This window comes from Schistocerca piceifrons, chromosome 6 (genome assembly GCF_021461385.2).
Source record: "Schistocerca piceifrons isolate TAMUIC-IGC-003096 chromosome 6, iqSchPice1.1, whole genome shotgun sequence".
NCBI lineage: Eukaryota > Metazoa > Arthropoda > Insecta > Orthoptera > Acrididae > Schistocerca > Schistocerca piceifrons.
The window spans coordinates 573,817,916-573,830,585 of NC_060143.1; the positions used below are offsets into that span (position 1 = coordinate 573,817,916).

A 12,670-nucleotide genomic window follows, 5' to 3' on the forward strand; every position below is an offset into this window, starting at 1 on the left:
AGAAGGTAAGCTGCCTTGGCATTGGCAGAAAACAATCATTTCTGCACCAAGAGAGAATGTGGATAGGTTCATTGAGTATCTGGAGTGAGTGGAAAGAGTAGCTGCTTTTGAGAAGCAGATGCAAAATAATAATAGGTCTTCTAACAATCATGTAAAAAACAACCAGAATAATGACTGTGGGAATGTGAATGTCGGAAGTATGAAGGTTGAGAATACAAGATCTAAATACAGTGCTCAATGCCATGGTAGAGGAAGAAGAGACAGACAGTCACTGCTTTCGCATTAATTATTACAATAAAGGCAGAAATGTAAATAATGTACTACTGAGACACAAAGAAGAGCACAATGCTACCCTACCTGCTTTTTGATCGAATAATCACAATAGGCTAGTTGTCAGAAACTAAGCCCCATCCGTGAGGAAACATACACTCCCCAGGTGGAAGCAGTAACACAGCCAGTAACAAAAACACAGACTATAATCAGTCAGTACACGCAAACTGATAGCTGAGATGATGAAATAGGAAGAGACAGTACCAGTGATCTGCTAAACTACTATTATTATATAGTTGGCAGCATTCTGGATACATTAGAAAAATGGGACAAGAAGGAAAAAGAAAATGCTACAGATAATAGAGAGGAACAAATTAATGGGTTTGACTCAGATAAGGACAAAGATGAAGTAAAGGCTTACATCTTCAACAAAAATGGCAATCTGAAGGCTACAGTTTTGGTACAGGAAGCAGGGTCAGTTCTGCATGGTTCTGAAGAGGAGGCATTGTTGGATGAAGGGGGTTGCAATGATAATGAGGTCTAGAAACCTGTCAGCTGTATGACTTGACACAAACTGTAAAAGCAGAAGGCCTGTTATAGATAGCATGAGCAGGGACACAGTTGCTCAGACATAGAGAGTAGTGTAGCTGATGTGCAGCAAATGAAAGTAGAGGAAGTCGTCAAGTGCTTTGATTTAAAATTAGTGGAAAGGTTGGCAAAGGCAGTTGAGAAGGTAGAGATTGATGACCCCATGAATCTGAGTGTAAATGTACTTGCAACTGAACAAAATTACTTTACCTGGAAACAGAGTGAAAAGGATTTATCAGGAGACAATTATGAAAAACCTGTTTAGAATAGAATAACTCACCATATTGTATAAACTAACATCTCAGGAGTAACAGAGTGTTGTCTTCTTGATAGTGGCAGCGATGCAAGTGCTTTGTCCCAAGCATTCTTTTATTCTATTCCTAACAAGAATGAGCTAACTGCATGAAAGTAAGTGAATTAAGATGCAACTGGAAAAGTTTCTACACCAGTACAGCACAAAGCTTTGATTCCAATTGATACAGGTAACCTAATAATAGATTATCCTTGCTTAATCATGCTCGGTTTAAGTATTGAAATATTAACTGGCACAGGTCTTTTAATGAAATATCAGGGAAAGATTGACTTTGATCAGAGCCACTTAGTATTAACTTCACCTGATTCTCAAGTGATTACAGGGCCCTTCATTGGGAAGTATGTGGTAAGTAATAATGAAGCTTGGGGACTGCCTATTAGAGTAATGAGAAATAAGGGCTAGTTGCAGAAACATACTGAATTCCAGAATAACAAGCAAGGTACTAATGTGGAAGAGAATTATATCCTGGCGGAAATAGAGGCTAAGTACAGTCAATAGATCAAATTTCTGATAAAAGAGTCTTGGACAGAAAAACAAGGCATGATGCAAAATAATCTCCCACTGGTTTCAACATTGGTGAACTAGTGTTAGCCAAAACTAAAGAAAAATCTAAGAGAATTTCAGTGGAAACAAACAATTTTATGCATGTTTATAAAGGGCCATTCAGGATAATAAGTAACCTGATGTGAATGCATACCGCTTGAAATACCTGGAAAGTAAGAAAGAAACAGGTCTATGAAACATTGTAGACCTGGAGCCTTTCAAAATTCAGTGATTAAATTCTGTAGGTAGTCTACCACTCTTTGGCGAATCCACAGTTTGGTATACTGTGTGGTCCCAGCTCGATGAAACTTTATTTCCCTCTCAAGTTTCACTCTCTTCTTCTGTACTTCCTTTAGTAAGTAAGGAATATATGCCTAAATGTCATACATATGTATTATGTTTGCAATGTCTTCCTACTAAGTAAGAATGGTCCCAAAAATGATGACTTACAAGAAAATACGAGAGGTACTTTGCAGTAGTAAATTCTAAATGTTAAAATAACAGTGGTAACTTTAGAGCACCAATGATAGAAAAATAATGGCTAAAATAAATAAATAATTAACAAAATCCACAAAATGGATTAGTGACAGTAAAATGCAGATACTCTGCATTAAGAGAAGTAATTGAAACTGAAATTCCCAAAAATCTGAAACAAGAAACTTTACCAAAAAAGTGATTCAAAGAGCTCTGAGCACTATGGGACTTTGCATCTGAGGTCACCAGTCCCCTAGAACTTAGAACTACTTAAACCTACCTAACGTAAGGACATCACACACATCCATGCCCGAGGCAGGATTCAAACCTGCAACCATAGCAGTTGTGCGGTTCCAGACTGAAGCACCTAGAACTGCTCAGGCACACCGGCCAGCAAGAAACTTTACATAAATTAATATCTTGCAGTTGGAAGTAAGATTGTCTGTAGGTAGGAGAAGGTATGGGTAACAAAATGGTGCCACTAGAGGCAAGCCATAGCATTTTGATATTAATTAAAGAAGATGTGTGGAAGTGGTGTGAGGATCACACCAAGAATGTGAGTAAATAATGAGGTTAGCAGGCCAACAAAGATAAAAGTGTCGAAATATATAGAACAGTGAAAAATATGGATAAATGAAAATAGGGAGAAACAGGAGAAATGAAGTCAGTAAGCTGACATATATAGTAAAATAGTGGAAAATTTATGGGTAATTCTGTCATGTCTCATATAAAGGCTGAAAATGCATAATCTTGCTTAAGGCAGATGGTCATTTAATAGATAAATATTGACATATACATACAACAATATAGGTAAACGAAAGTGTTAAGAAATGCAGATTGTAGAGTATTGGTATGTTACAATAAAAACAGCTTTCTGATTATGTGTGTGACAAAGCAAAGTAACTGTTGTCAAACAAATTATTTCCTTAGTATATTAAATCGTACAATAATTGAGCCATATGAAGATAGAACTTACATAGGTTACTTGATTTTCCAAGTAAAGCAACATCTGAGGTAATGAAATAAATTGCAAACTAGCCCATTAATTCTTATTAATTAAGCAAAATGTCAAGATTTTGTGAAGTAACATATTGCCAATAATCATTATGAAAAAGTTAATAATAGTTTTCTAAACAATAAAATTTTAAAGAGAAAAATTCTTTCTGGTAACTTCTCAATTGTTTATTTAAATTATAGAAGGAAAATAGAATACAAAATGTATTTTGTTCTCCCTTAGATGTAAGATGAGAACAGAAGCTTGGGCTATGTTATCTCTTTCTCAGGGACGTGGAGGCATCATAAAAGGCGGCCTACAATCTGTATTGGAGAAGGAAACAAGAAAGACACGTGCAACAGTGACTCCTCACCTTTTCCCTTTTGTAACAGAGTATAGTTAACAATGCTATACTTAGTTACTTCCCACCCTCTACCTTAAATATTTTAGTGAAAGCGGTTTGTAAGGACACACAACAGTTCCCACAGCTGTGATTAAATGAGTGAGTACTGAAAAACAAAAGGTTTTTGTGTCTTTCTCTTCCAGGTAAAGACTGAAAATTCTAAATCACAAAATTAATTTTGTAATAACTGAAAATTTTAGTTCATGTTTCTATGTTATTTATGTATACGATTTTTAAAAATCCACTATATTATGTTCTTCTATGTATGGTTACTTTTGTGGGTGTAGTATTAAAGAAAATTATGCAAAAATCAATTTTATTTAAAAGGGGTCACCTACAGTAACATAACTTGTTTCTAAGATGTGTTCAAAAACACATTTTTTTCACAAAAATAAATACGGGGTTATGTGGCAAAACAAGCACTGTATCATTGTGAGAGGTACAGAGGCGAGCAAGTTTGCCGGGACTTATCCCATTTCACTGCTACTAGTACCACGTTATCATAACATGCCAGTGGGTAGCATACAAAGTGTCGCATCATGATCTAACAATGAAATTAAATATTAAAGTAACTTTTTCAAACTCTGTCAGGCTATGCTTCACTATATTAATCTTAATGTTAAATCTCAGAATGATTAGACGAGTAAGTTTTGTTAATATATTACCTAAAGATAAAAATAAGTGGTGCTAAATAATGCAGCTACAAAGCTAAAAATTGTTCATAATGTACAAATGCATTTCACAATCAAAAGTTACACACCACAACTTGATTGAAGCAATATTTTGGTCAAAATCGGTGTTTTTACAAAAAAACTGGAGGTGCTAGATACTTGACTCAGAAAGATGAATATTTGTATGTTGCCGCAGTTTGATATACAAACATCAACTACGTGACCCCCATTATGCTACCTCTATTAGTTTTCAAGTTATTCACTATATTTGGATCAAAAATGTCCCTATTCATGTAACATTAAGTATCATTTGTATTTGTTACAGAAAGTTCTAATCACAGCACCCGATTACTATGATGAAGTAATACAGTTGAACCAAGTTTCAAGACTTTAGTATAAATAACAATCATTACAAGGAATCTTAAAGAGGCAATTGAGCTGTCACTTTCTACTGCTAGTTCCACTGTAAAAATCTAGCCGCCAATGTTTAAATGCAATCGAGCTAAGACTTTTTCAGTAACTAAAGCCAATTTAACTTCATACATACAAAAATTAAGAAGATTATAAATTGTTAAACAACAGAGATTTATTAATTAATATGTGTCTAAGAAAGTGGCCATTTAGATGCTGCTACCAGTGCCTAGAGCACTTGATAGCAGATGTTCCTTTCGGTGGTCTGCTGCACACATATATAAATACAGCCTGAGAGGAAGTGAGAAGACATACTTTGCATTGAGATGGCAATCTGTCCACATCAGTCAAACACTGGCACACACTTTGCCTTGGATGATTTCAGAGCTGGGCACCTACCTAAAGTGTTTTTGCTGCAAGTAGAAAGTGAGAACTGCACACCATCCTGGATTGCTTACATTTCATGGATGTAACTTTTTGTACACCGCCAGTAATGTTGACAAAACTGCGTGACAAGTTATAAGATTATTTTCCACTTTTGTGGCTAGCAGCCAAGTTTTGGTGATTACAAGTCAGGGCGGTACACGCTTTTACTTGCAAATTCCCATAGAAATCACCTCTGAACTGTTAATAGTGCTGCTTTCGTAGGGATATTATCATCATCATTAGAGATATTATTATTTATTGTGTATGTGAACTTTTGCTGAATATATCAATCATTTAAAACTCTAAACTTTTAATTTATAATTATAGTGATAGTTTCTTGATGCTGCTGAGTAAATAGCAAGTAGGAACATTTTCTTTCAGTGAGCACAATGAGTAACATGAACTTTCAGACTGGAAATTATGGTCAGTATGTTCTCCATCACTTTCTGGTTGACTGAAAATATAGTTTTCAGGCTCTCGTAAACAGCGATGATAATTTACCCGCCGTCTCACAAATTGAATGCAAATGCATTGCTCCTCTTACTCTCCATCTCAAAAATCGCAAATTGTGTGACATAACATTCCACTCAATACAGCACTGAACAATAGCCAACAGACATACAACAATGAAACTTCCAGCAGTTACACATTAAACACAGGAGTGTGCAGGGATGCCAACTGCATTTTGCTCCAAAACACCATTGGTGCAAAAATTGTGAATGTCCCAGAATTATTTGAACAGACCTCATAAGTTGCATTATTCCTAAATGCCAGTGGATGTGCTGCTATATCTTTAAGGGCTACACATGCACGACAGAAACAAGTATAATGTTGGAGCAATGTATGGTTGGTCAGACACAACACTGATAAAGCAGAATATTTCTACAGCTGTATCAACTGCAGCTTGAACATAACGCAGCATACGCTGCAGTGAACAACAGTAAACATCCTGGATATCAGACAGCACAACAGATAATCACACAATGAAGCTTCCAAATTTATATCTGCCAACAAAGTTTTTGAAAATGAAATGCATAGCCACTGATTAAAAGCCACTTGCAACATGAACTGTGGGCACTAGCAGAAAGTTGATCTTTTCAAAACTATGAGGTACTGGCAGCTGCGCTGCATATAAATTTTCCCATAGCTGCTGATGGATCCATAAATGGGTGGAGATATCTCGAACCTCAGTTTTGTAGGCACCTTTCTGCCCTCAGTAAAGAATATATGGCATGTTCCTATGTCTATTTCTTGTTTCCTGGAATAGAAAAGTAGTTTTGTTTTGTTTTCTTTACAATATGTGAAATAAATAATATTGTTATGTTGTAAACAGAATCAGGTCCCAATCTGAAAGTAGGATTGTCAGTGAATTACAACACTTAGTACTGAAAGCATGTTTTATTGCAAACATCAATGTTCGTCAGAACAGAACTTAACTCCAGAGCAGAGAGTGCAGCTGTTAATACAGACATCTAATATTGCAGAATATACAAACATAATAAAATTCAAGAACCTTCCATAACCAATAAATACTAAACGGCAAATAACTGCAGGTGATCAGATCTGAGATAGTGACCCACAGTACGCCAGCCATACATCACACTACACTGCTCCCGACATTGGTCCCTCTCCTGGAGAAACAGCAACCTGCTGTTTCAGAAGTTCTTGCTGCAGCTGACTACAGCACCCTCCACGATACAGATCTTGTCAGCTGCACTTTGTATGTCAGTCCTGACAGATCCTTGTGTTTTGGTCATGTCATCAATTCCTCTTCATTATGAAGAGCATTGAAGGTAGCACCTCCTGTTTAAGCTTTCTCCCTGAATGAGAAGCTCTCATTGTCAATTTGCGCCCCAGGACTACAGTAGGTCTTCATCCCCAGAACATGGGCGATATTTCTGCGTTTTTGTCTTCATTATGAAGGGTCAGGATCATCAACTTTGTCATAATGTCCAAGTGATGAAGGATATGGTACAGCTCAAAGTGGTGTTTTAGTAACTTTTCAGGTATACCCACTTCCTGTCCAGGCATAAAAATACATACCGAGTTTGCTGATGTGTACCTCACTGACCTGTGCTTGGTGCTACAGTGCTATCGGTCTTTTTCCAGGGCACCCAAGGTACAGCAGCAAGCCAGCTGTCTCGCTTCTTCAGACCTGGTGATGAAGTGTTTCATGATCTACACCTGAGTATTGTCCAGCTGAGACAGGAACAGTGTAGTCTTTGCCATTTCACCATCACGACCACAGAATGGAAAGAACATTTTGAATCCAGTAGTGTCTTGCTTTGCTATGTTGAGTTCGAATGTCACAAGGGACAGTATTGTATCCCAATCTCTTTGTCTGACATGAACATACATTGAGAGCATGTCTGCATTCTGTGAGACCATTCATTTCTGGGCAGTAGGAAGTTGTCAGCCTGTGGGTGATGTCGCAATGTGAAATTACATCTCATGTCAGTCTCAAAAACTTTGCCACAATCGGAGATCATCACATGGATGTCTTCTACAAGAAACCTTGTAATTTCTGAAGCTTTGGCAGTTGGTACTGTTTTGGTGACAAGAGTAGTGGCTGAGGTAATCAAAGTAAACTATTATTGCTGATTTGTTGAGTCTGGGAACCTCCCCAAGACATTCAGTGCAAATCAATGGAATGGTGCTGCTGCATGCGGAATTGGTATCAGATATCACGGAGATAAATGTGGCACGTGCTCACATCACTGTCACTCCTTATAGTGGCTCACATAGTGACTAATCAATTGGTAAAGATCTGGCCAGTGATACCTGAATCTGATAGTGTTTAGAGTCTTCACGAATCCCAGCTGACCTGGTGGTGTGTCATGGAAAACTTTAGGGTAGCTGGCTGTATATGAATTAGAAAGACAAGCAACCATTTCTGCTTCACTGGATCATAGTTCCTCTTACACAAAGTTCTGTTTATTAACTGGAATTCTCCTTTGGGCAGTTCCTCATCCTCCAAGGCTTTTATGGTTTTGATCAGTGCTGGCACATGATAATGGAAAGTCCGTCAGGAATATACATAATGGAAGGAGTAAAAGTGATAACACAGTTTATAGTTGATGCATTGAATTGTTGATAGGCACATAAACAGCAGTGAGGGCATCAGATGAACCCTCCTTCATACATACGTAAATACACATACACCTGTATGGCACTGTCCTGGCACTACAACTCAAATGGGGTGAAGAGTTGTGTCAAATGGAGCATGCAAGGGGAGGACAACACACACACACACACACACACACACACACACACACACACACACACATGAGAGACTGTCACACATACCACGCTCATGCAAACACACTCAATTCACCCACACATGAGAGACTGTGGTCATTTTGTGTGTGTGTTTTTTTTTTTGTCTACTTCTGATGATGGCCTTGTTGGCCAAAAGCTCATTTTGTGACAGTCTTTTTGTTGTGCCTTTCTGTGACTCAGCATCTCTGCTATATGGTGAGAAGCAACCAGTCTTTTCATAACATTGTTACATTCCATCCTGGATTTTCCATACTGCCAGGACTATTACTGGAAAGAATGACTGATGTTGTGAGGACAAATCTCATCTACATAATTCAGAGATGCTGGTGTCCCGTAGAGGATCAACATAGCATGGGTTGTGAAGCAGCCATTGGAATTAAGTGTATAGTGCTCACCAGCAAATTCTGCTTCTGAATAGTCAACTCTGCTATTGTCTCTAGTTTGACAGATTTATAGCAGTTTTCACAGATGGTTCTACCTCTAATGGATAAGGTACGTCAGCCACGTGATGGGGCAGGATATACTTGGTAGCTGCATTTGACTGGCCTTGTACCAAGATTTGCCACTGGGGTATGACCTATGTGGCAAAGGTTTAGGAGTTTGTCTGGTGTAAGGTTTATTACATTTCTTTCAATCCACCCATTTAAAGCAAGTGATTATTTGTTACCATGTCTAGTAATTCCGTGTATCATTATTTATGATACATGCAATTGAAAATGGTGAGTGTCAAGAATTTTTAATTGAAGTGATGACAGGAAACTAACTTCCAAAATTCGTATAATTAAAATCAAAGATATGCAGAAAATATTTAAAATTGTTAGAGATAAAAGAACATGTTTGAAGCATGCACAGAGTATGTCTAATGTGCGCATACCCATACTACTGATTTCCTTTAAGGGCTCTTCAAGCAGAATGAACTTTCAGTTCATACTCTCAATTCCTACATATGTATGTTTATGTCAAAAGCCTTTTCCATTTGCATTACTGCTGTTTGAAGCTGCTCTAAGAAATCTGGCCTTCCCTGTAAAAAAACTTAATATTTAATGACCTATTTCTAGATGCTTAATACCGTTCAAGAATGAATCTGTTTGTCCAAACATGATTAGTGAATGAGACGACTTTGTTGTTAAGGTAAGAAGTGAGTATGATGAAGCTGAAAATTAAGTAAACATACAATTAGAGAAATTTACCTTGTTGGCTGCCATAGGAAAAACAGACTTCATAAAAGAGGAATGCCAGACTCTGTCTGCCCTTGGAAAGAAGGTTAAAGCAATTCATTTAGTTAGCAGAATTATAAACGACACTTACTAAATGTGGTGTTTTTGCCACAGACACCATTCCAGACATATCACATCCTAATTCATAGAGTGGCATCAGAAATTCTGAGTACTGCCGTAAGAGGCAGCCACACAGCAATCGTGGCCACCAACTGATAGCAATTCACACACACACCCTCCTTCGCAGACACAGGCAGTGACATTATAAAAGCATATAAGAGGCCACCACAACTTATGATCAGGCCCTCATTCAATCTTGTGTTATAAAACTGAATACTCAGCCTCTCGCAAAGTGATTACAGCATATTACGAACTTGACATATTTAGACTGTACATTGGATTTGACTGAACTTTTGTTCTGCAAACTACTGAAGTTAAGTTAATGATATTCACTTAACTGTTGCCATGTGTCTCCTCCTCTGTTTTCTGCTTTAGAACACATGCATCACCACAGGATACAGCACTATATTGTTGTGTGCCACAAATAAACTAATTTCATAATCTACATCCTTTTGGTTTAACATGCAACACATTGTTATATGTATTTGTCTAGACCTTGCGTTATTCCCGTGGTACATTACAGTCAGTTATTTCCTGCTGTTAGTTAAAGCTAGTTGGATAAGAAAATAAAAGTCAGGTCTACATTCACATAGAAAAAGCAAAGGTAACACAAATGTTTACACATATATACAAACCCATGCAAAGTAATATGTTGTGACATGATTGTCTGACGGTATGATCACTTACAAGTCTTTGTACACACCATGATAAATCTGACCACATCTTTGTCATTTCAAATGGTTGGCACATGCAGACATACAAGACATTTTTAGAGTTACCAGAAAAAAAACATTATTCTATGAAAACTCCATTTCTTTGAGTGTGTCCAATGTGTATGCAATACCCTAATCTCATGTGTTAGGAATTTCCAGCTTTGCCAGATACAGCTGTGCATTAATTTCAAATAAATAATATTCACTATATCAGAGAGCATTCCCGAACAAATTTTCTGATAAAGGTTATTTCATTTACCGTGATAAAGTCTCCTTATCGATTTGAAAGTGATTTACCAAATTCAAATCTTCAAAAAACTTGAAAACATAGCACGTTGTTTCAGGAACTGGTATTGTGCGAGGGGAGAAAGACCAATGTAATAATAGTTTGTTGTCATGACTTCCTTTGCAATTAAGTAAGTTTTGTACATCCTCTGCATTCACCTAAGGAATGGAAATAGAAATATGTGGTTTACTTTTTGTTACTACAGCAAAATTGCTTACCATTATTTACTGAAGATAACGACAAAGTAAAATATTTTTATACACAATAATGGTTAGATTTCCATTTTTAAAATGCAGTTCCTTACGAACAGACAATCTAATTAGAAACTGACGGAAAACAAACATTTGTAGAGATACATACAGTATTTGTATAGGAAAAATATTGCTAACAGAAACAATGGCACACAAAAAATTTATGAGTTTTCTTTTCTTTTTCCTTTAGATGCATATAAACTGAAAGTTAGAAGCACTTTCATAAGAATGGTACGGAAATGTAGTCATGAAAATTTAAAGAAAAAAAAATGAGTACATAAAAAAGCAACAACAGAAATACATAGATCTTCTATGACATTTCAGGATTGCTGCCGGATCATGTTGACTTCTTGTCATAATACATCAGCTGGCAACCGTCCAGCATCTTCAGGTGAGTGTCCGCCACTGAAGGCTGCCAGTACATAGTGTTGGCTTTATAGCAATAATTGGCACACAAAAGCATGCACACTGGCACGCTTCACACTATTGACATCTGCACCCTCTGCAAATAAATACTGTTCCCCCTGTGGCATGCAGGTGCAAGTCCGTCCTCTGTCAGAGTGCACGCTCACAACACTAAAAACAAATGTCAGATGCTGCAGACATCTCATTGTGAATAAAACATTTTCTCTCAGAAAAAATAAAAGAGGTCACCAGGTCCCAAGCCTTCTGCAGTTGAAAGCCGCTGTCACAATTTATCAGATTTTATGTTAGACATATTTCCACAGATTCTTAATCACTGAATCCCAAAAGGATCTCACTGGGGTCAGTATTTTTGTGGCAGAATAATCCATATAGTGTCCTATGGTAATAAAATTCTCAGCTACGACCGACTTACTGGGCTGCGAAAGGCAAGTGTGATGCTCATGTTGAATCCACCTTTCACGTACTGTGCTTATCGTCTCATCTGTGTAAGCCTTGCCACACTGGCAAGGAATATTGTAAATCCCAGCCTTCTGCAGACCCACATTGTCCTTTATCAAAACAAGAAGAGCACTAATCTTCACCGGTGGCCAGAAGATTACTTTAACTTCATGTTTCCCTGGAATCCTGCCACCTTTAGACCTGTGGAAGGAAAGCCCTGGACTTGAGCAGCTCCTTATCTTCTGTCTCGTCACGTCTCCTTAATGCTGTACTAATCTGATGTGGAGAGTAACCGTTATCTATTAACACCGACTGTAGGTGTTCTAGTTCCTCTGTACGGCCGTCTTCATAAAAAACAACATGAGTCTGGTGCACCAAAGTTCTATGGACAATGACTTTTTGTGAAGGGTGATGGCAGCTCAATGCTTGCAGATAAAGGGGGTTTACAGTAGACAGGAAGCCCCAATGACCCATCCACTCTCCTAGAACCCAAGCCATCCAAAAATGGTAAGCAACCCTCCTTCTCTATTTCCATCATAAACTGGATGTTCTTGTGGACTGAATTCAGGTGTTGCAAGAATCGTGACAGTTCTTCTTCAGTATGGGGTCATACTATAAAACTGACATCTATGTATCACCAGAAGACTCTCCGTTTAAGTTCTGCCAAATCAAGTGGCCTCTCCTTAAAGTCTTACACAAAAAAAGTTTGTTATCAGAAAGGACATGATGAAAATGTGCTGTTATATCAGTCACGATCTTATTGCTGATGAGTGACAAAGATCCCATAAAAGGAACCTTAGTTGAAAGTGAGATGACATCAAAGCTCACTAGTAAGTTAGTCTATTGA

General features: G+C 37.6%; 1 protein-coding gene across 1 annotated transcript in view; it reads right to left on the bottom strand.

Annotated features, from left to right (window-relative positions):
- LOC124802876 (cGMP-dependent 3',5'-cyclic phosphodiesterase-like) overlaps positions 1 to 12,670 on the bottom strand; it is a 267,877-nt gene that overhangs the window by 81,480 nt on the left and 173,727 nt on the right. Inside the window, exon 8 of the mRNA XM_047263921.1 lies at positions 10,682 to 10,866. Coding sequence (XP_047119877.1) covers positions 10,682 to 10,866 — 185 coding nt within the window. The remainder of the gene's footprint in view (positions 1 to 10,681; positions 10,867 to 12,670) is intronic.